This window comes from Littorina saxatilis, unplaced genomic scaffold (genome assembly GCF_037325665.1).
Source record: "Littorina saxatilis isolate snail1 unplaced genomic scaffold, US_GU_Lsax_2.0 scaffold_915, whole genome shotgun sequence".
Classification (NCBI taxonomy): Eukaryota; Metazoa; Mollusca; class Gastropoda; order Littorinimorpha; family Littorinidae; genus Littorina; species Littorina saxatilis.
In genome coordinates, this window is record NW_027126823.1 from 25001 (window position 1) to 50248 (window position 25248).

The 25248-nt window shown below is 43.2% G+C and overlaps 1 protein-coding gene across 1 annotated transcript; it reads left to right on the plus strand.

Annotated features, from left to right (window-relative positions):
- Positions 1–11855: 11855 nt before the first annotated feature.
- Positions 11856–21366, plus strand: LOC138955321 (uncharacterized). Its single transcript, XM_070326943.1, has 4 exons — positions 11856–12589; positions 12741–12947; positions 13125–13620; positions 20755–21366. The coding sequence occupies exons 1-4, from the start codon at positions 12376–12378 to the stop codon at positions 20837–20839; spliced, it is 1002 nt and encodes a 333-aa protein (XP_070183044.1). The 5' UTR covers positions 11856–12375; the 3' UTR covers positions 20840–21366.
- Positions 21367–25248: the final 3882 nt, after the last annotated feature.

The window sequence follows — 25248 nt, forward strand, 5'->3', positions numbered from 1 at the left end:
TAGTGAATCTGATCCTTGATTTGTACATGATCACCAAAACCATTGCCTGATACAGCATTTTGCTTGAACAGAAGTTTATAGAAACCCATGGCTTTTTTACAATCACTTGTCTTTTGAAAACATGCAGATTCCGTTCATACACCATGTTTCTGTTTGTACAAAAGTGCATGTTTCCGTTCGTACGAAAAGCGTTTCCGTTCATACACATTCGCTAGATCAGAGTGAAATAGGCCCCCACTACAAGTTCTGTGTATTCCAATCGTCTTCAAATAGCAAAAAGTACAAATGCGTGTGATATTGGACCAATGTGAACCATGCGGATGAACGGAAACATCCGGTGTATGAACGGAATCAGTTGACACACCGAGTATTTATCGCGTGTTATCTTGTCAACAATGGGAGAATGGATTTGGGGTCGTCACTCGTACCCATATACAGCAAAGTGTTTTGACATAGTGCCCTAATAAGATTGTCTTTGTGCGTGTCAGTGGGCAGGCGTTGCACCGTGCGTATGCGTTAATGTCGGCAGGCGTTATCTTTCTATAATTGTAACGGATACGACGTTGCGCTGCGAACTCGGCGATCACGGGTTCAACATCCAGATCCGGGCGGAGTTTTGTGTTTCAATACATGTTTATACTTGTTTCTCCTGTTTTCTTTTTCTGAAATAATTTTGGAGTGCCAATGTCAGTTTGCAGATTTTTGGTTGTGCCTAAGAGGAATATATTTTTATCGCGTGTCAGGGTACATGGGATATTTGCATCTCACCATGCACTCTCTGAACACATTATTTTTTTCAACAACAAAATTGGACACCACTTTACCTTTAATTTTACAATAACTTTAATTACAAATAATACGAACAGACAGACATTACTCTGGACTATTACACATATATATACACACACAAAATAGTGGTACTTAGCTTTAAAGTCCCGTTTGAACAACACAGTCTATTTAAGGTTAGGATCGTTCAGCAATGTCCTGGAGTCACTTCCGTCGTGTAGTCGATCCTCAGGTTACCCAGTGATAGTTTATAACACGGAAGCTAGGAACGTGAAGTCGTTCTAGGTAGAACACCAGAGAACTTCAGGGATGGAATGATTCAGTGTGCTGTTTACTTGCTGCAAGTCCTCGATTCACTTCGGTCGTGTAGTCGGTTTTCAGGTTACCCAGTGATAGTTTATAACACGGAAGCTAGGAACGTGAAGTCGTTCCAGATAGAGCTAGAACACTGGAGAACTACAGGTATGGAATGATTCCATAGCAGACTCAGAGCGTGGACGATTCACAATGAAGTCCATGGCGTTACCACGAAAAAACTTTTCCGAAACTTCCCTGGAACTGTTCCCGAAGCTTTCCCGAAACTTTCCTGAAACTGCTACGAAGCTGCTACGAAACTTCCCCGAAACGTACAACTACGTATGAAGGTACGAACAAGGCGGCATGTGCATACTGGTTCGTAAAAATACAGTCACGATAAATAAAAAAAACACAGCAGACAAACGACACAAGCCTCGCTGCTTCCCAAGGTAAACAAGAGGCGAAGCCTTCAAGGCTCACGTAAGAAATCGACAAACAGTAACACAAACTCAATCACTCCGTCACACACACACACACAGTACACACACACACACACACACACACACACACACACACACACACACACACACACACACACACACACACACACACACACACACACAGAAAGAGCTTGTGAAACTGTGCAAGAAAGCGAGACACTAGATCTAGATATGTCTGTCTGCATGTAGCCTACTTACATGGACACGACTGCCAAATAGTCTCGGCCCGCTCAAAATAACAATCACCGAGACTTTCAGTAATTCCATCGCGTGACGTCTAACCCTCGTACGTCATAATGTGACGTCAATGTAATATGACGTCTTCAAATGTTAAAGTTTCTACCACAGACATACATACATACATACATACATACATACGCACGCACGCACAGACAGACAAAAGTTAGCATCGCATAGGCTACACTTCGTGAGCCAAAAAACGATCTTGTTGTTGTGACGCAGCTTCTGTCTGCTTTACGTCAAAACAATGGCGTCGAAAGCATGTCGTCATAATACAGACGTCACAGTAAGTTAGTCTAGGTACAGGCGCCTGCATTCGCTCTGTATCGGAGTCCCTAATCTGTGACATAGGCCCCCCCCTTTTGAGGATGAAACTTGTTTCAATCCATATTTACACAGATTGAACGACTCATGTAGTCTGCGCCTACATTGTCTACTCCTTTGATCACCTTCACTGTGAATGAATACTGCTGTAGTTGGATCGCCCAACGCATCAATCTTCCATTTTTGGCTCACGTAAGTGTAGCCTATGCGATGGTAAACTTTGTCTGTCTGTGCGTGCGTGCGTGCGTATGTATGTATGTGTGTATGTCTGTGGTAGAAACTTTAACATTTTTGGCTAAACACCGAAATACTCATTTCACGTGGTTAATTTTCAAGCACCATTTTCAAATTATTGAAGCAATGATCAACATTGTGTCGGCATGTGTGTAGTTAAAGCGTGTATCCAAAGAAAACGGGTGGTGGGGGGTTTTGAAGGGGTACAAGCAGTTGACTGATTTGTGTCGTGTTTGGCATGTAGACGGCAGGTCAGGTGTCAAGATCAGGTCAGGGGTCGCGCGAAGGATTGTGGTCCAGTTCTCACCTCGCCGATTCGCCGGGGAAGACGATTTCATGTTGTTCGGTTTCTAAGCTCCAGAAAAGTAAATAAAGAAGATACCAAAGGGAGATTTCCTACAATTTGATCTGCACAGCGTGTTTCCAATGTCCACGCGAGGAAGAGCTGTCGAAAGCGCGGCAGTCAGTGTCGATCTTGCAGCCGTATCCCGGTAAGTTCAGAGACAGATCTAGTGTCTCCCACTCTGATAACGTGTCACCTACTGTTAATCCGTTTTGTTTTAATTTCTTTTTATTTCAGCAGACACGGATGTCAAACACAGTGCTAGGCAGTCACCTCTAGTGAAATGAGTTGATCTAAAGTGCCTGTAATGTTTGGATGTCTTTGCTCGTGGTTCGATTTATGTGAATTTCAAGACTTGCAGTAGAGTCTCAAGTTAAGTTTACTCTGCCCGAAAAAAACTGTCCACCATTTACTTGAACATGCAGATATAAGGAAACGGAATGAATCTGTTCTCAAAGTCAAAATGATCACGATTTTTTCCTCAGATTCAAAACATGCACTGTCATGGTTTTGTCTGTACAATTTAGTAAGTCTTAAGTACTTTGCAACAACTTCCTTGAACGTGAAAGACAGTTTTTGAATGCTAGATCTGTATCGCGTTTCATTCCAGACTCGATCCTCTCTTTGATTGTAGATCTACTGTTTGCTGTTTACGCACTATCATATGATTCGCTATGTAACGTTTGGTAAGCTTACCTTGCCACAGCTTTCTTGTCTTTGTTGGCATTTCTGGCTGTGTTGACCGTCAGAATTATTTTAAGAACCAGGCTGCTGCAGTCGACATGTTTCGCATATTGTAGGGTTACCATGCTGCATAGGTAAAGTGGCTTGTATAACCTGACTATTCTGTTTCAAAACACTGTTTATATTTGTGTAGGTTGTAGTCATCATAACTAATCGCATTTTGCCATTTGTTTCAGAAAGGAGGTTAACCTACAACAAGATCGACGCTATGTCAGATATATGCCTCAGCCACATGAAGACTTCCGAATTTAGATCTACTCGGCATGGTGACAAGTCTTGATGAAAAGTATAGGACTGAGGACAGCAGTGGAAAAAGTGCCCACATGGCAGGTACCTAACCTATTACCCTAGTCATTTTATCTGTTTGCCTTCTTTTGAAAATTATACATGGAGTTGATATGATGCGTTAGTTTTAACTGTGTGTGTGTGTGTGCGTGTGTGTGTGTGTGTGTGTGTGTGTGTGTGTGTGTGTGTGTGTGTGTGTGTTTGTGTGTGTGTTACGGAGTGAGTGAGTTTGTGTTATGTTACTGTTTGTTGATTTCTTACGGGAGCCTTGAAGGCTTCGCCTCTTGTCTGTCTTGGACTTCCGTAGGTACTGGAGAGGTTGATGGTCTGTCTCTAACGTGAAGTGTACTGCGTACAAATACGGTTCGTATTTCTTCACTGCCCACACTGCTGCTAGACATTCTTTCTCGATGGTAGCATAATTCTGCTCAGCTTTGTTCAGCTTCCAGCTGGCGTATGCTACAGGTTGTGGACCTTTGCCGTTGTCTTGCATCAAGACGGCACCTATGGCATAGTCTGATGCGTCTGTTCGTAATACGAACGGTTTGTCGTTGTCAGGCAACAACATCACTGGTTTGCTAGTCAGTACGTCCTTGAGTGATTGAAAAGCTGCCTGCATCTCTTGTGTCCAGACGAACTTATCTGGATGCCCTTTCTTTGTGGCATCTGTCAAAGGTGTGCCGATCCCCGCAAAATTCGGTACGAATTTGCGGTAGTAACCAGCGAGTCCCAGGAATGCACGAAGTTCCTTCTTCGTCTTGGGCGGTTCTGCGTTGGCTAACTTCGTCACCTTGTCTTCTTCTGGCTGGATTGAACCATGCCCCACTCGGTGTCCCAAGTATTCCAGTTGTTCAAACCCTAGGAAACACTTGGACGGTTTGGCCGTCAAACCAGCCTTCTCCAGTTTGGTGAAAACGGCCTCTATCGCTTGTAGGTGCTGTTCCCAATCTTCTGTGGCGATCAAAATATCGTCCATGAAGTTGTCGACGTCGTCCCGGTCAATCTCGGCGACTAACTTCCTCATCATGCGGGTAAAGGTAGCTCCCGCGTTCTTTAGCCCAAAAGGCATGGTGACCCACTGGAATGATCCGTATAAATGCGGGCCGACAGAGTGATCGTGTGCGTGAAAAATTGAATTAAGTGAAAAACTGCTGGTCTCTGAAAAACCACCAGCCCAGATCTCCTCGACACGATTAGTGAGGCTGCAGTTTTCCAATTCTTTTCTTGTTGTCTTATTTCTACCTGACTGGATCCATCACCTTTATTTCACTTACCAAAAGTCTTCTTTTCCACATCCTTATTTCTCTGCACCCCGCATGTCGTAAGAGGCGACTAACGGATTCTGTTTCTCCTTTTACCCTTGTTAAGTGGTTCTTGTATAGAATATAGTCAATGTTTGTAAAGATTTTAGTCAAGCAGTATGTAAGAAATGTTTAGTCCTTTGTACTGGAAACTTGCATTCTCCCAGTAAGGTCATATATTGTACTACGTTGCAAGCCCCTGGAGCAATTTTTTGATTAGTGCTTTTGTGAACAAGAAACACTTAACCTTTGCCGGATGCCGCTTTTGACTACACACTCCCGACGATGCGGGTTTGTCTGAACCCATACATTTGAAAGAGGGTTTTTACCGTTTATTCCTCTAACGACGATGCGGGTTTGTCTGAACCCATACATTTGAAAGAGGGTTTTTACCGTTTATTTCTCTAACGACGGGGTGGGTTCAGGGAAACCCACAGCGCTACTTCAGTGGTTGCATCGAGTTTCTCCCTTCACCGACCTCTTGCAGGGGAGGGAGAGGGGGAGGGAGAGGGGGAGGGAGAGACTGAGAGAGACTGAGTGACTAAGAAAGAGAGAGAGAGAGAGAGACAAAGAAAGAGAGAGAGAGAGACTAAGAAAGAGAGAGAGAGAGAGACTAAGAAAGAGAGAGAGATACTAAGAAAGAGAGAGAGAGAGAGACTAAGAAAGAGAGAGAGAGTCTAAGAAAGAGTGAGAGACTAAGAAAGAGAGAGAGAGGGACTAAGACAGAGAGAGAGGGAGACTAAGAAAGAGAGAGAGAGAGAGAGACTAAGAAAGAGAGAGAGATTAAGAAAGAGAGAGAGAGAGACTAAGAAAGAGAGAGAGACTAAGAAAGAGAGAGAGAGAGAGAGAGTCTAAGAAAGAAAGTGAGAGACTAAGAAAGAGAGAGAGAGAGACTAAGAAAGAGAGAGAGGGAGAGACTAAGAAAGAGAGAGAGACTAAGAAAGAGAGAGAGAGAGACTAAGAAAGAGAGAGAGACTAAGAAAGAGAGAGAGAGACTAAGAAAGAGAGAGAGACTAAGAAAGAGAGAGAGAGAGTAAGAAAGAGAGAGAGAGATACTAAGAAAGAGAGAGAGAGAGACTAAGAAAGATAGAGAGAGAGACAAATAAAGAGAGAGAGAGACAAATAAAGAGAGAGAGACTAAGAAAGAGAGAGAGAGAGACTAAGAAAGAGAGAGAGACTAAGAAAGAGAGAGAGAGAGACTAAGAAAGAGAGAGAGAGACTAAGAAAGAGAGAGAAAGAGACTAAGAAAGAGAGAAAGGGAGACTAAGAAAGAGAGAGAGACTAAGAAAGAGAGAGAGAGAGAGACAAAGAAAGAGAGAGAGAGACTAAGAAAGAGAGAGACTAAGAAAGAGAGAGAGAGACTAAGAAAGAGAGAGAGAGAGACTAAGAAAGAGAGAGAGAGAGAGAGACTAAGAAAGAGCTAGAGAGAGAGAGAGAGACTAAGAAAGAGAGAGAGAGAGACTAAGAAAGAGAGAGAGAGACTAAGAAAGAGAGAGAGAGAGACTAAAAAAGAGAGAGAGACTAAGAAAGAGAGAGAGAGACTAAGAGAGAGAGAAAGAGAGACTAAGAAAGAGAGAGAGACTAAGAGAGAGAGAGAGACTAAGAAAGAGAGAGAGAGAGACTAAGAGAGAGAGAGAGACTAAGAAAGAGAGAGAGAGACTAAAAAAGAGAGAGAGAGAGACTAAGACAGAGAGAGAGAGACTAAGAAAGAGAGAGAACGAGAGACTAAGAAAGAGAGAGAGAGACTAAGAGAGAGAGAGACTAAGAGAGAGAGAGAGAGAGACTAAAAAAGAGAGAGAGACTAAGAAAGAGAGAGAGAGACAGAGAGAGAGACTAAGAGACAGAGAGAGACAGAGAGAGAGACAGACAGAGAGAGAGACAGACAGAGAGAGACAGAGACAGACAGTCAGATAGACAGACAGTCAGATAGACGGATAGACGGATAGACAGACAGACAGACAGACAGAGCAACTGACAACAGACATACAGACAGAGAGATACGGACAGACAAACAGAGAGACAGACAGTCTCTTGGAGACAAACAGGCAGACAGACACTGTTCCGCCGCTTTGGTAATTATGGGTGTAGCAGAACCCGCGCCGTCGGCAGAGGGATAGTTACAATCACTACTACTCTTTAAAAGTATGGGTATGTGTGAACCCGCGCCATCGGTAGTGTTTATGTAAATTATCATAATCAATTAATTCTGATGTTTTGTCATGTACACTCTAAAAATTTGCAGACAGAGAGCAAATTAGGTGTGTGAGAGATACTTAAAATTTCAAAACGATACCTTTAATGGTTCCAGAGTTACAATGATTTTAGTGTGTCTCTGGGTACAGGTGAACCCAGGAAGCACGGCAAAGGTTAACAAGTGGCTCTATCCCATCTCCCCCCTTTCCCCTATCCCATCTCCCCCCTTTCCCTCGTCGCGATATAACCTTCGTGGTTGAAAACGACGTTAAACACCAAATAAAGAAAGAAAGTAAAAGCCGACCAAATGAGAAAAAAAATGTTGAACAAATATTGATGGAACGATTATGGGCCTTACGGCCCACACCATATGTCAGTCCCAACAAACTAAACTAAACTAAACTAAAAATATCACTATCGCTCAGCATGACACAGAAAGACTGCTTTTCTTACGAGACTCTTGCAGTATAGGTGTTATTTATTAGATGACTGCTTTTCTGAATTGTCATTTTGCAGAGTCAGTGTTGTTTATTGTGTGTGACTACCTCTCTGACAATGACATGTCTCTTGTCTTGTCAGTGTTATTATTTACGTGACAGCTTTTCTGACATGTCACTTTGCAGAGTCAGTGTTAATACTGTTATTTATTATGTGACAGCTTTTCTGACATGTCACTTTGCAGAGTCGGTGTTATTTATTATGTGACTGCTTTTCTGACATGTAACTTTTGCAGAGTCGGTGTTATTTATTATGTGACTGCTTTTCTGACATGTAACTTTTGCAGAGTCGGTGTTATTTGTGACTACATCTCTGACATGTCTCTTGTCTTATGCAGAGTCGGTGTTATTTTTTATGTGACTGCTATTTTGACATTATCACTTTTGCAGTTCATGTTATTTATTGTATGACTCTTTTCTCTCCGTGCATGGGTCTGGAAGGCCTTCTTCCGGCGGTCCTCCAGCAACCCCCGATACCCCGGAGCTGGATTACTCCAGGATCCACAAGCTCTGTTATGATTTTGATTGTTGTTCTAAAGGAATCTGTAATTGATCCAGCTTAAATTTGACTAGTGGAACAGAAGCTATCAATTTTTCATGTAATGTCTATTTCTATTCGTATTGATTCTGTGTATTTTGGGGATGGCGTTGAAATTTAGTACCTGTTTGGTTTTATTGACAAAAATAGTTCTCAACAACCTGTTATGTTTCTGATCACTAATGTGCTGTGTTAGTGTTGCTTAGAATGTTTACACTCCCAGTTTTGTGTCATGAATTTGTGTACTCAGTCAGTACAACCATGTAATCGTTGATGCCTGAAATTGTTTAAGCTTGTTTGGCACCTCCAACATCGTCCCCTCCAACCACAGCACCTCAAAGGCAGACAAAGCACGTCTGCTCCCCCCGCACTACCTGTGGCAGCTACCACAGCTGCCCCTGTGTCCCGAAAGGCAAGGCAAGGTAAGACCAAAAAAGAAAGGAGGGGTCTGATTAACACAATATTTTCTTTGCCTGAGGGTGACTTGTAACTGAATTCAGTGCTTACCAGCTGTTTTAATTGTTTCTTCCTCTCTTATGTCCCTGTAATCATTATGGCAATGTGGTTGTTTGTGTATTTGTGACAGGGGAGGCTACCGCTCCTTTCACAGCAGACTCTGCACCCGAGTTGTTGGCCTTTAAAAGTCAACACCGGTGTATTGTAGAATTCTGTTTGTGATGGGGTCTGGTGGTTTCCGATTGTCTGTATGTTCATGGAAACCTTCGGGTTTGCATAACAGTTTTTATAGGGCTAAGAAATTAGCCCTAACATTTTCAATCCTGTTTGATTGCACTTCGCTTCCCGAGGTGATCGTAGTGTTTCGGCACACGGTTACATCTGGCGCTGCGAGCAGGATGGGACTCGGCATGATATGTTCAGGTAATGGCATAATATGACCACTGAACATTTTTGTGCTGTTCCCATTCTGCGAACTTGGGATGGACAGTGGTCCCCCGGTTCGGAACTTCGGGACGAAGTTCATTTCAAACGGGGGCGATTGTGACAGGGGAGGCTACCGCTCCTTTCACAGCAGACTCTGCACCCGAGTTGTTGGCCTTTAAAAGTCAACACCGGTGTATTGTAGAATTCTGTTTGTGATAGGGTCTGGTGGTTTCCGATTGTCTGTATGTTCATGGAAACCTTCGGGTTTGCATAACAGTTTTTATAGGGCTAAGAAATTAGCCCTAACATTTTCAATCCTGTTTGATTGCACTTCGCTTCCCTAGATGATCGTAGTGTTTCGGCACACGGTTACATATTGAGTACGTGGTGAATACAGCTGATGTGTTTGATTTCCGGAGGATTCCCCTTGTCCCAGGCCTGGTGGGACTCTCTCCCGCAGGTGGACCACGCATGGGTCTCGAAGGCCTTCTTCAGATGGTCCTCCAGCAACCCCGATACCCCGGAGCTGGATTACTCCAGGATCCACAAGCTCTGGTGGTATCCCGCTCAGCCGGCTCTCATCCACAACCTCTGTCCAGGCATCGATCGGTACTTTGGCCACCGGCTCTTTGTGTGGATGCCCAAGAGGTTGTGGAAGTACGTACTCGTGTGCCCCCACTCCCACTGCACAGGAGTGGAGCTGAGCCACGCTGGCTCCTACCCCATCGTCAAGAAGGTACTCGACATCGATGGATATTATCTGATGGTGACCGAGTACCTTAAGTGCCCGGACTGCAGGAGGAAGGTCATCCCTTGGAGCGCCGCAGTCCTGGCACAGCTAGACGTTGGGCATAGGTTGGTGCCATCTCTTTTTTAACCCTTACGCTTTACCTATACTGTTACCACATATGTCGCGCTACTGGCTCAGTCTGCTTGGTCAGTTCCGATCACCTCCCATGAATGCGAAAACTCGTCCTGATATGGCTCTGCGTAGTCGGCTGGACGTTAAGCAACAAATAAACAAACAAACAAACAAACAAACGAATGCGAAAACCTATATGACCGTTTTTCTTCATTTCTCTCTCAATTAATTCACCAGTGGCTATGTAACATGTGTTGAGGAATTGCACCAGTGTAAGGGTTAATTGGTTTTACAACGATATTGATTATTTCGATATCATGCTTTCTGACGCTTTTGTGTGAATTGACAGTGTAATTTTTATTTTAATGAACGTTAAATCAACAATGATGTTTTGATTACAGGAGCGAGTTTCCGGCCATCCCAACCTACAAATACTTTTGCAACAAGCGTGTTGCTCGCATGCTGCGGCTAACCTTGAATGGTTGAAAACGACGTTAAACACCAAATAAAGAAAGAAAGAAAGAAAGCATGCTGCGGCAACGTGGGTTGGGCAATGGCCCGGTTCAGCTCTGAAAAACCATCAGGGAGCAGCACGAGGAGAGCTGGCTGGAGAGGAACATCCAGTTCCTGACGGACCGGAAGGCCTTCAAGTCAACCACGACCCAGCCTTGCCCCAGGCCGCCCAGCATGGATCCTGTTTGAGCCCATCAGTGGTTTCTCCGCGTCTATGGACAGGTTGGTAGGACAGTGTTTAATATTTTACCATCCTTTCAAAAATTATAAACATGATGAAATTCCTGATGCAAGTGTTTTTTTTTTCTTAGCTTGCACAGTAGTCTCCCTGTTTGAAATTATTTACGTTCAGGTTTATCACCATCAAATGTAGAAAGAAAGAAACTCATGACTTCTATCTAATATACTTGGACTACTAACAGGATGTGCCGGGGCGAATCAATAAGGTCAAGGCCGCCATCACCTCCACCTTCGGGACAGTTTTAAAACTGGACTCGACAAAAAAAGGTATTTGTATCGTGTGATTTCGATCTCTGGTAGATCTGTGTTTGTTATTTAGTGTTCCTGTATTTTGGCTGTGAATCGCTACTGGTGTGAAAAAAGGAACAACATAGAAATGAACTTCAGGAGTAGTTATGTGATCGTTACTTACTCAAGCACTAACAGGAGCTTTTATAGTATCATGTTACTGACTTGGTTAACAAGAAGACGTTCTGTTTGTTTGTTTGTTTGTTTATTTGTTGCTTAACGTCCAGCCGACTACGCAGAGCCATATCATGACGAGGAAGGGGGGGATGAAGGGGGCCACTTGTCAAGCGATTCCTGTTTACAAATGCACTAACCCATTACTTGTGTCCCAGCAGGCTTTAGTAAAACTAAATTAATACCTACTGGAAGATTACCAGTTTCCAGTATGTTAAAATAGGCTTAACCTATCTACTGCTGGACTTACATCAGAACACTAACAGATTAAACTATACATGAATCGCGAGACAAGCGGCAAGAGAAGAGATTTTTGGAAAAAATACAGGTGAATGAGCAAGAAGGCAGAAAAAAGAAAAGAATTCATGAAGAAAAAGAGAGCATGACAGGAAAGAGGAACCAAAAATCTACCTAACAGCAAACTAGAAAGCTCCTGCGGTTCCAAAAACAGGAGGGGACTTTAATTTCATAACCGCAGTGCCCCACTGCGGGAGACGTTCTGTTAACAGATAACTGACTGGATTGTGATTGTTGTGTATCTGACAATGCTGTGTGTTGCAGGTCACCAGGAAGCTTGCCGGCCATGGTGCCAGAACGGCGGAGTGGGCCAGCAACGTTGGCAACGAACAAGGCCAGGTGCTCATCAGCGTCCTGACCGCTAAGGAGGGCTGTGGGCTGGCCAACATGGCGTCCGGTCTGGTTGACCGCTACGCTAAGGCCTCTGAGCCGCCCCAGCTTCTCTACGTGGATAGGGACTGCTGTTCGGGTGCCACCCATGCCATGTTCGGGGGCTGGACCGATCTCCAGATCCGACTTGACATCTGGCATTTCATGCGCCGGCTTGCCAGTGGCTGCACCACCGACGCCCACCCACTCTACAGCCTCTTCATGAGACGCCTCTCCCAGTGCATCTTCTAGTGGGACGAGGCGGACCTGACAGCCTTGAAGACGGCCAAGAGAGTGGAGTTGGTGCGCCAGGGCTTCGTCAACCCCAGCGACCAGGATGTCATCAGTCGCATCAGGCGGCGAGAGCTTGCTCTACACTGTCGCCGTGCCACCAGCAGCACTGATGACATCCAAGTCCTCATCCAGCAGCTCCTGGACGCGTTGGGCGGCGAGCAGAGGGTGGACACCATGGGCGTGCCACTCTTCAACACACCTCGCATGATGGAAGAGTGGCTGAAGGCCAAGCGCCACATCCCCTGCCTCCAGGACCCCCCTGGCATTGAACTCTACACCGTCACCCGGACCATGCAGAAGGGGGGTCAGCTGCTCAACACCTACTGCTGCGCCAGAGGCTCAACCTCCCTGGAATCGCTTCACCTTCACCTGAACTGCTTCATTCCAGGTATGTGTGTTTGCTTTTAGACTGACTATTATTCTATATCTTTGCCAAGTTCCTCTGTCGCCTGCCTTTTTTTCTTTGTTTCCACTGTTTTTTGCTGTTTAGTGTTTGTGTTCAAACGTGTTTTAAGTAACAAAAGTTGTCTGTTGTGCAGGGAGTACAGCCAGCGACCTCCACTTCCAGGCCTACCTGGTGGAGGGTCTGGCGCGGTGGAACCAGGACCAGGCGCAGGCCGCCACCTCTGTGTCGAGCAAGCCCGGCACTTACAGCAGAAGGTTGCGTCACGTTGCCAACCAGCTGAGTGCCGAGTTACTGGACGAGCCCCTCTACCCCGATTTCAGCATGCCCAACAAGCACACTGGTAAGTGTTCAGTCATTTTACATACCTGCATGATTACCTGTATACAGTTTTTTATGGTCACAATTTTGTAGGAGACTTTGCTGTGATACAGAGTGATGGTTTAATAAAACAGCAACTGTAGACATTTCTTAGCTGATTGTTGTTATGAGTAACAACCCCTTTGTGTACCTATTGCAGGTGAGCTGATCGGGGTAGAGTACATGTACTCCCAGACAGGTAGGGCTCTGCAGTACGTGCCTGCTGACACAGAGGACGCCGAGAAAGAGGACGCTGGGGACGACGATGAGGAGGAGGAGAGTGCTGATGAGGGTTTTCACGACCTGACTGAGGTGGATGACATGACGATGGCCGACGCCAGCATGGTGGTTTTCGCTACCTCAGCCTCCTACCTCCTCTTCTGCCCTGACCAAATGGGACGACACCATCCCACTTCCAACCCCCACTGCAAGCAGTCTCCCACCACCCCACCCCCTACCCCCACTGCAAGCAGTCTTCCACCTCCCACCCCCTACCCCCGCTGCAAACAGTCTCCCACCACCCCACCTCCTACCCCCACCTACGGTGCAAGACGAACCTCCTCCATCTCCGCTACCTCATCCTGGCCGTTTCTGCTGACCAGCCAGACAACAGCCTTCTCGACCCTGTGCCTGACCTACTCAAGGCCGACCCTAATGTAAGAATTTATCGTTCAATAATTATGTGCTCCAGTTGCTATGCGTTCACTGTTGTTTCAGTGATGGCGCTAATATTTTTTCAAACTGGTACACAAACTTTTATGATGAAAACAGTCCAGAAAAAAAAGGCAGGCTGGTCATTGGAACCAGTAAGAGTCCAACTCAGAGTACTGGTTTTGTTGTTTTACCAGCCAAAAAACCTGTAGTTCTACAAATCAACCGGTAGGTTATACCGGTGTAGGATCCGGTCCGGTCCCCCCTCTGAAGTAGTCCCCCGGGGGACCAATTCGTGGCAAAAACTGCTCTATAATGGTCCCCCCTTAGACATCCAGCCTCGTTTTCGACTGGTCCCCCTGGGCGATTTTGGTCCCCCCTCGCATCCAAAATAGGCCCCCTCTCGAATTGGTCCCCCTCTTTTCTAACCAATGTAGAGCTATGTCAGTATTTATTTTTAACTTTATTGTTACAAAACTTTATTGTCCCCAAAAGCACAGGGCCATAGAAACATTTTTTTCTTTCTTTTTTTTCCGATTTATGTGCTTGTTGTTATTTTTGTGTGTGTGAGATATATTTGTTTGGTTGTGTTCTTTTTCTTTCAGTGGTTTCTTTCAGTGTTTTTTTTGCATTGGTTCTTTTTGTTTCTGTTTGTTTATGAGATGGTTTTACCGAATACTGAACATTAAATATTACTAGAATTTCAAACAATAAATAAATAAGTCAATCAATATTCTCTCTCTCTCTCTCTCTCTCTCTCTCTCTCTCTCTCTCTCTCTCTCTCTCTCTCTCTCTCTCTCTCTCTCTCTCTCCCCCTCACTCTCTATCTCTCTCTCTAGCAAAACCTGAAATAGACATTTACGTTCTTTGACAAGAAAAACTTTATTTCAAAAGCAAACTTGATCTTTCCATTTCCACATTGGACTCTCATGAGGATTATTTGGTATGTCCAGTCAAACTGTGTCAAAGAAACAAGAAATGAAACAAGAAACAGTTAATGAATAGCAAAGAGTTGCAACAGAAATTGTTAACCAGAGCGCTGTGCACTTCATAACGCAACATAAATGTAAATTAATAAATTGTTAATCCCACATCTTGTCCTGAAATGAGCAAAATAATAACAATAGCAAAGTACCAAACAAACTTCTACCGTACTGTCTTTGCATGAAACGTCATCGAATTTGCCTCAAGCTGAGTTTTTCGACAGCGAACTTAATGAGATTTATCTTACAGTCGACGAGGTTAAAGAGGTTATTAAAGCCCTTGATAAAGGTAAAGCCACTGGTCCGGATCTCATTCACAACAGACTTCTAGTTGCTGCTGTTGACGCCATAGCAGAACCCCTGACATATTTGTTTAATAGAAGCCTTAGAGAAGGTATATATCCTAGTTTGTGGAAGACGGCTCATGTCACTCCTATTTACAAAGCCGGCCCAGCAGATTGTTGTAACAATTATCGACCAATTTCATTATTAAGTTGTGTTGGGAAGGTAATGGAGCGCTGTGTCCACAGCCATGTTTACACCTTTTTACAGCGAAATGATATATTAACACCGGCACAGTCAGGATTTATTCCTGGTGACTCTACCAGTTGTCAACTGGCTTCTATTTATGACGAGTTCTGTTTAAATTACGATATGGGAATTACCACTCAAGCTGTTTTTTGTGATGTGTCAAAGGCATTTGAAAAAGTCTGGCACAAAGGGTTATTATATAAACTGGAACTAGTAGGAATTAGAGGACAATTGTTGAAATGGTTTCACGATTATTTAACAAATCGCCACCAGGCGGTTGTTATTAAGGGTGCTAAGTCTGCATTAAAATGTATCCCGGCAGGTGTTCCACAAGGTTCTGTTCTAGGCCCCTTGCTATTCCTGATATATATTAACGACATTGTGAATGATACTGAATCTGTTATAAAGTTGTTTGCTGATGACACGAGCATGTCTATGTCCTTAGAAGATCCAACTAGACGAGCACAGATTTTGAACGCAGACCTATATAAAATTAATACCTGGGCAAAACAGTGGAAAGTTAAATTTAACGAAGCAAAAACGGAACTGCTAGACATAAAACGTGATAATATACCAACCGAACCAATCATTTTTAATAATATTGTTTTGGAAAACGTGAACCAACATAAACACCTTGGCGTAATCTTGCAGAATGATTGTAAGTGGGACTTCCAAGTGAGAAGCATCATAAAAAAGGTCACCTTATTAATTAATTGTTTAAGATATTATAAATATAGATTAAATCGTAAAAGTCTGGAAACTATGTATAAATCTTTTGTTCTTCCACATTTTGACTACGCAGACATCATATGGGACAACTGCACAGAGTACTGGTCAACTGCACTCGAAAAACTACATTTGGAAGCCATTCGGACTATAATCGGTGGTGTGCGCGGCACCAGCCACGAAAAACTGTATAAAGAAAGCGGATTTTGTAACCTAAAAGAAAGACGGAGCAGACACAAACTGATTTTATATTACAAGATGGTATATGGCAAATGCCCTCATTACTTATCTCTTGCCACCTTTAACTTCTGATGTTAACCCCTACCATCATAGAAGACCATTAGAAAGAAGAGTCCCCATGTGCAAAACTGAAATTATACCGTCGATCTTTTATACCATCTACTACTGTCCTGTGGAACGACAGACAACATCAAAACAACTAACTCAATCAGCGATTTCAAACGCTATTTATCTACTCCTGATTATAACGTACCTGCCTATTATTACTGTGGTAAAAGACTGGAAGAGATTCACCACTGCAGAATGCGCCTAAACATGAGTAATTTGAATTCTGACCTGTGTAAACGCCACCTACAGGGAAACCCACAGTGCGCTTGCGGCTACCCGAACGAAACAGCTGACCATTATTTGACACATTGTCCTTTGTACGTAGATGCTCGCCTGTCTACAATAAACGCACTTCCTGTTAATTACAGACATGTTGAAATATTGTTAAATGGTAGCGAAAACCTTTCTCTTTGCACCAACAAGCTTGTTTTTGAAAGTGTCCAATCGTTTATCCATGAATCTGGTCGTTTCTGTTGATTTGACTCAGTACCCATATTCATGCCAACAAACCTTATTTTATATGCATTTTTCAAATGTATATTTAGCGAGCTACTGCTTACTTGCCACAGGACTATGGTTTGTAATGTACTGTGTATATTCTTATTTGTATGCGCTGCCAACTTCATCTTTTATATGTACCTACCGTTTTTTCCTCCCTCCTCCACCCTCCCCCCTCTTCCTCCTGCTAACTTTTTCTTATTCTTTCTGATTTACTTTAACTATGCTCTTCTTGTAGATAGTTCAACAATTGATAAGTAATGCTTGTCCGACATCATATTTGCGTTATTTTCCTACTACGTAGGGCGCGTAATGTAAGCGTTTGCTTGAGTTCGTGTCCCTATTGTTTATCGTTGTATTTTTGTATCATGTTTGATTTAATAAAACATTGTTTAAACCAAACGTCATCGAATGCATGAAAGTCCACATTTTCTGTCATTTTTTTTAAAACTGGAAATAGCATTTAGAGAATAACATCAAAGACCAAGTATCTAATATTTTCTATACAACGCCATAGAAAAAATATTTCTTCAAAATTAAGTAAGTGTCCATGACATGAAAACTAGTTGCCACCTTTGGCTTTCAGCGTACTTCAAGTAGACAGTCAAGACTGAGTACCAGTGTCTCAAATCATGACCCTTGAAACAACAAAAACAGCAGAAGACTAACAGTTCTGGTCTAAGGAGTGACACAAAAAACAGGAGCAAAGTGATGTCAAAGTTAAATCACTTTTAAAAGTTTAGATTTGACACTGTAACCTTGACCCAGTGAGTGTGCACGCGTGCGTGCATAATGTGTGTGTGTGTGTGTGTTTGAGAGATGGGGGGAGGAGAGAAAGTGTGGGGGGCGAGAGAGAGAGAGAGTGAGAGAGATCCAGAGTCACGTTTTCTACTGAGTTGACACACACTATAACAATAAAGTTTAAAAAAATACTGACATAGCTCTACATTGGTTAGAAAAGAGGGTGACCAGTTCGAGAGGGGGCCTATTTTGGATGCGAGGGGGGACCAAAATCGCCAAGGGGGACCAGTCGAAAACGAGGCTGGGTGTCTAAGGGGGGACCATTATAGAGCAGTTTTTGCCACGAATTGGTCCCCCGGGGGACTACTTCAGAGGGGGGACCGGACCGGATCCTACACCGGCAGCCAATTATTTTCCGGTATTTTCTCATTTCAACCGGTAGTTACCGGTTAACGCCAATACTGTGTTTTTACATTTTTGACTAAATGTTTTAACATAGAGGGGCCGGGGAATCGAGACGATGGTCATGGTGTGTGTGTGTGTGTCTGTCTGTCTGTCTGTCTGTCTGTCTGTCTGTGCATATGTGTGTGTAGAGCGATTCAGACCAAACTACTGAACCGATCTTTATGAAATTTGACATGAGAGTTCCTGGGAATGATATCCCCGGACGTTTTTGGCTCACGTAAGTGTAGCCTATGCGATCGTAACTTTGTCTGTCTGTGCGTGTGTGCGTGTGTGTGTGTGTGTGTGTGCGTGTGTATGTCTGTGGTAGAAACTTTAACATTTCGTCATTTGAAGACGTCACATTATGGCGTCACGCGAAGGAATTACTGAAAGTCTCGGTTTTGAGCGGGCCGAGACTAGTTGGAAGGCAAGAGTTATCTTTTTCTTTTCATGTCTTGGCGTCTCAAATCTTATTAGTCAGAAAGCGCATGCACGTAGTCTCGACCAGCGCGTGGTGTGCTTCTTTCTGAGTACTTTACGTCACAAATTGTACTTTACGTACTTGATGATGACGTAAGTTAATTGCATGTGTTCTATTTCGTTGACTGAGCACGGCCGGGACCAGTTGGCGTGAGCGCTGGGATTTCGAGTTTCATTCGACATGTCAATGCATCGCAGTATGAAATAATACAGGTAGGAGGTTAGTTCTTGTACTTTGGGTCAACCAAAGTCGATATATGCATTCTTCACTATGGTATTGAGTCTGATTTCGTCGTCCATCTTGAATTGAAAAGCACTCTTCTTACAAAAAAACCCAACTTCGTTGCGAGCTACGGCGAAGCTTCGCATGTCAAAACTTGAGAAGCGATGTTGGGGTCAAAGTACCACGCCGTAGCTGCTGGTTTTTGGTATTAAGACTTTGCGAAGCTTCGTGTAGTGAGTTTGTGTTACTGTTTGTCGATTTCTTACGTGAGCCTTGATGGCTTCGCCTCTTGTTTTATCATTTTTTCGATAAATGTCTTTGATGACGTCATATCCGGCTTTTTGTAAAAGTTGAGGCGGCACTGTCACACCCTCATTTTTCAATGAAATTGATTGAAATTTTTGTAAAGCAATCCTCGACGAAGGCCGGACTTCGGTATTGCATTTCAGCTTGGTGGCTTAAAAATTAATTACCGTATTTGACGGACTACAAGCCGCGACTTTTTTTCCAAAAAAATCACATTGCAGCTTATAAAAAGATGCGGCTAAAACGTTACCTAAACTTGAATAGCATTCACCTAAGGCCAAAAAAAAAAAATTGTCTGTTTCTGGTCACCCGACCGACCCTAAATTTCGGCGCCGACTCTAAACTTTTTTTTTCCAAACTCAAAATTTTATTTTTTATTTTTTGGTGGTAAAGGACAGGGTGAGAAAATGAACAACAAAAACGTGTGAAAACGAAAGTCCGCTGACGATTTGTAAATGTGTTGAGTGTCTTGTCTCAATGTATAGTGAATCCATTCTCTTTGTGCGATTTTTAAAGTTAGTTTTATTGGTCTACATTTGGGGTAAAAAAAAATATAAAAAAATAAATAAAAAAATCCCGACCTACCGACCCTATTTTTTTTAGCCATGTTACCAGAAACAGACAATTTTTTTTTGTTGGCCTAATGGAAGTCGCCGCGGATTTTCATATCGCTCGATTAGCGATTACCGGTACTTTATTAGCTCTCTACTCAAGACTCGGCGCTTTTCTCTTTCTTTCGCGAATCTTCGTTTGTCAACAAGTCGTTGTGACAAGATAGCGTACAGAGAAACACCGGATGTATCAGGATCTCGCGCGCGCGAGATTTTGTTTTTTTGTGTCTCGCGATAGTTGGAGGAGCGAGAGCCGCCATGTTGTGTTTTCGTCTGCTCGAAATGTGCGCAAAAGTCGTAAATCATCCCAAAAAAGCTTATTCCGGGCGGGACTACATGTGTGTGTTGGTTACAAATTGTGTGTGTGATATTTTTCTTCAAACTTTTTCACTTTTCTTCTTTGTTTCACTTGTTTATTCTCGGAGCCGATTTCGCCAAATACCGTACTTTCGTTTGCCTGGTTGTTTTGATTGATTGACACGATCTGATTTTATTTTTTTCGATGGCGGCTAATATAGTGACGCGGCCTATACGTGGCTCGTCCCAATTTTTTTGTTAAAAGTCGGGGGTGCGGCTTATAAAACGGTGCGTCTTGTAATCCGTCAAATACGGTAATGACTTTGCTCATTAAAAATCTGAAAATTGTAATAATTTTGTTTTTATATAAAACGATCCAAATTTACGTTCATCTTATTCTACATCATTTCCTGATTCCAAAAACACATAAATATGTTATGTTTGGATTAAAAACAAGCTCTGAAAATTAAAAATATACAAATTATGATCAAAATTAAATTTCCGAAATCGATTTAAAAACAATAAAATCTTATTCCTTGTCGGTTCCTGATTTCAAAAACATATAGATATGATATGTTTGGATTAAAAACACGCTCAGAAAGTTAAAACGGAGAGAGGTACAGAAAAGCGTGCTATGCAGCACAGCGAAACCACTACCGCGCTGAACAGGTTCGTCAGTTTCACTCCGTTATGCAGAAGCAGCGGACTACGGTCATTTGTGAAAAAATGCAGTGCGTTCAGTTTCATTCTGTGAGTTCCACAGCTTGACTAAATGTAGTAATTTTGCCTTACGCGACTTGTTTATATTTGAAGTTGAATACATAACCTAAATTCAATTCCTTGACATACTTGAGAAATAGTTTTCAATCCTCGTGGCTTGCAATAGTCTCAAATCTTTACCATCAGCTTTCCATCATAACGCCTCTCTAACCGGGTTGTGCTGCTTTTCAGCAATGCTTGGGTCCGGATGGAGTGCCAGGGTTTGAGAAGGTGTCCCACCTGGCCAACTTTCTGGTTGGTCTGCGTGACCAGGTGACGCCCCTCACCAACGGCCAGGTGTCAGAGATTGTGTGCCTGTGGTACAAGATGGACGCCATTGACCAGAGGCCCTCAGTAATCACCCCGAGGTTCCACCCAAGCCCCAAGGACGTGCTTGCCTATCTGACACATCATGTAACATTAATTTTAATTTATTGAAAAATACTATTCTGGCTGCAGTGCTTGCTTTTTAAAACAATTTGCTTTCTCACCCCCTCTCTTTCTGTTTCAAAATCCTGTGCCTTAGTCCTTGCTTTTTTTTTTCTGCCTGCATTTTTTCCTTACCTGACACCCTTTAACCGGTCTGTTATATCTGCTTTAGTTTCTGTGTGCATAACATATAGTGTGGATGTGTGGATGTGCGGTTTAATTTTTGTTTCTAAATCCTTTTTGGGCTTGCTTATGTGTGTCTGACCTTTGTGAATTTTCTTGTTACCTGCATGTTTTCAATAATAAAGTTTTGATAACTAACAAGAAAAAAAAAGGCTCAGATCTAAAACATCCTTTTGCACTCAAAAGATATGATTTGATGCCAAAATTCCTGTGGTGTAATGGCTACACACTGGCCAGTTACTGGTCAGAGTTCCAGGTTCGAATCCTGGCAGGAATCATTGCATCAGTCTTCTTTTGGCAAAAAGAGGGGCCTTCTTAACATATCAGGGGTGGGACTTTTCCGCGGACACAACTTATGAATTCCGCGGAAGTAATCTATTTTTCCGCGTCCCATTTCATCACAGTATAACTTGTTGACTGAATGATATGGAGAGAAGTGAAGATGAAAAAGAATGCTGGAGGCTTGAGAGTGTGGAGAATGTCTTTTTCACCCAATCCAAAGAGTTGAATTTTAGTCTCAGAATGCACAGATTTTAATGTACCATTTAAAAAAAATTGTAATGCCCCCGAACCCCCCTAAAATAAAGGGATTTCCTCACAAGAGAGTCCCACTCCTGCATGTAAGCATAAATGGAACCAATCTAAAAGCTTAAGCAGAACTGATCTCAGACAAAGCTGTCCTAATTATATTAATTCAGTGTACAACAACAAAAAACACCCCACCCCCACACACAAAAACACACGTAAAATCAAACAAACAAACTTGTCACAGTGGGAAAGGACTTGGGGTATGGAATTCCACCCACAGAAGTGTAGTGTTTTGACTTGCTCCAGATCACGCAAGAAAACCACCTTTGACTATGTTCTGAAAGGTTTCACACGAGAGCTAGCTGACAACCAGCTCCAAGTATTTAGGTGTAGACATTTGCAGTGACCTTTCATGGAAGTCCCACATCGACCGTGTTACCAAGAAAGCAAACGGCGTTCTCGGATTCCTGAAAAGAAACCTACGCACAACCAACAAGAAGACCAAGTCCAACGCATACTTCACGCTTGTACGACCACACCTAGAGTATTGTAGTGCAGTTTGGAACCCGCACACCGTAGAGATGACTAAAAAGGTAGAACAGATTCAACGTAGGGCAGCAAGGTATGTGACACACGATTATAGTTATGAAAGTAGTGTCAGTTCCATGTTGCAGTCACTCGGATGGGAAACCCTAGAAAGTAGGCGCACCAAGACCCAACTGACTCACAATGCTCCACAAAATCATCAACAACCTGGTAGATATTCCCCCAGACCCCTACCTCACCCTTGGCACTGGCAGAACTCGATCCAACCACAACCTTAAGGCCGAGGGTCGGGTATAAAAGCAGAGCGGCGCGTGGCACTTCAGTCTAATGTCCAGCCCTTTTCAGGAAACGAGCTCTCACTTGAAATATTATTTTCAAAAATACTCTGTCTATACCAAACTCAAAAGCACCATTTTTGTCAAGCAAACGTTTGAAGGTGTACACCACACATGCACCCCAAAAAGTGTTTATGATAACCCCTGGATAACGTACTTTCAGAAAAAAAATTCACTCGCCAAATTTGAATTCAAAATCAAACGGCTGTCAGTCGTGGTGGACTGGGCGGAGCTAAAGGCACGAGAAAGATAATGTCCACGCACCGCTCATTCCTTTTCGGCAGCACACACCCGCCACATAACGTTTACCAGATGTTGCCTGACCCCAAAGTTCCGGTCACTCCGCGCTATTGCAGCCGCCATGGATGCTACATGACACCACTGGTTAATCTGCCTGAGAGTGAAACACTTTCAATAATCGTTCTGTAATTAATAAATCGTTTCAAAGATAGTCTGCACTTTACGAATGTTAGTTTGGTATTTATTACTTTTTTTTTAAAAGTCATATGTACGCGCTCCCGTGTTTACAAAGTGTAGTTTGCCCACAATCGATGTCAAATGCATCATAAGGCCATATAATGACGATATGTCGCAATGCGCGGACCATATACATGCATTACAGCTTGTTCTAGCCTCTGAAAAAGTGAGGATGTCAACAAAGACGCGGAGTTATTTCCCTTGCGTCAACGTTCCCTCTGTTGGCAAATCTATAAATAGGACGATCTAGATCAAAATAAAAATTCAAATATCTCAACATTTAAGGGGTCCTAGACCACAATATTTTGCAGGGAACTTAATTTAGCATGTCTCCAGCTGTTGGTAAAGCAATTAGCGTGTATATTCATCGAGTTAATATGCCTTTAAGTGAAACATATTCAACCGAAAAAAAAGTTTTCTTCTTGGGCTGAAAAGGGAAGCTGAAGTTATTTGGTGGATGAATACGATCGTCAGTAAAGTACCAATGTCTTGAATTTATGGCAGACTTTTCCAGAGAAAATAATTGTATACGCGTTGTTTGATGTTTCCGGTAGAACACCGCGTATCACAGTCATGCACGTTGGAACCAGGCACTCATGACTCATGAAAGACACTTTCTTCACTTTTTCACACACTAAAACACCATTATTCAGGCGACTCTGCAGCAAATGTCGTAATCCCTGTCTGTCACAGATATCATATTCATCCACATCCAGCAATAGTGATGCTCTGCTATCTAATTAAACATTTATTAGTCACAAAGCTGTTCTCCTCCGGACAGTGACGACGCGAGACCATGCCTTGACTGACTAAATGCAAGTTTTCCCACCAAATTTCTCCTCTTCCCGCAAATTTTGGTAACCTAAGACAAAACCAAACATGTGGGCTCGGGGAGCGAAATGCACGCTCACAGTGCCGTTATGTATCTGGATTTACTGGTCAACCTGAAGCCAACGGTCACATGCGTAATTAACAACCGCAAACTATATCTTTTGTTCAAAATAAGGGTGTCTAACAAGTCAGTTTCAACTTGTTAGATTCACAGGCTTTACATTTGGCTTATTATGGCAAAGACAATGGTCAATATATTTTCTTTAGAGAATGCAGTCGGTTTGTGTAACAAGGGTTCCACTGTTCCAAAAGCCGGCTAGACTGACCTACTCGTCTTGAAAACGGTACCGACCTTGATACCTTGGGAACTGTAAAACCAAGACACAGAGCTACATAGTGGCGCCAATGTCTTAGGTGAAACATTCAAACATGCATGTACAGAAAGCAGTGACACATTTAACTCTGTAGATGGTCCCTCAAGTTCTTGGGATACACTCTTTGGTGCGAGTTTCCACTCAGCATCAGGTTCTGCACCAAGAGAGAGGGTATTTCTACTCTCCAGTCTACAACACGAAGTCAGGTTGACCGGTTGCGTTAGTGCATGGCACTGCATAACTTTCACCATGTGCTCAGTTGTATTGCACAAGTGTACAAATGCGCGCGCGCATGCGACGGCGTGTGCGTGTGTGTGTATGTGTGTGCGTGTAATCTGCATTCAGAGGATTTATTGCTAGTGTGAATAAATTATTGCAACTAATAATGCTTCCAAATAACCGTCAGAAAAAAAGGTGAATACCACATACACACACACACACACACACACACACATGACGGGACTTTACAGAGGTTCACAAGAAAGGCACACACACCAAGGCGAGGTATGCAGTCTGCTGTTGGCTTGTTTAATCAAGCGGAATGCCTTGGCCACTGCATCCACCAGACTAGGTAACTTGAGACCTGTCGGTCACTGATGAAATAGGCTCCGCCTATACCCATGGTTGTTCAGTCATACTGCCGGAGACTAAGGATTAAATCCTAAAGAATTTATTTTATAATGGCTGCGCTCAGCATGGAACACTTAACATGCATACACAATTCGACTCCATTTGAAGATCGCACGGCCGAGATATGATCGATTAAAAGTTCGATACAGAGAGATCATGGCATCACTCGCCTGCCATTCTGCAGCAGGAAGAGGGGGGGATGAGGGGGTTCCTGGATAGAGGGTAAGGGAGGCTGGCTATCAGTAATCTGATCGCCGTGACCGCGCGCTCGCCGGATGCTCTCACCATAACTCTGGTCTGACAGCACAACCTGTCTTTGATACCATCTTGCTGGAATCTTCACAGTTTGATTA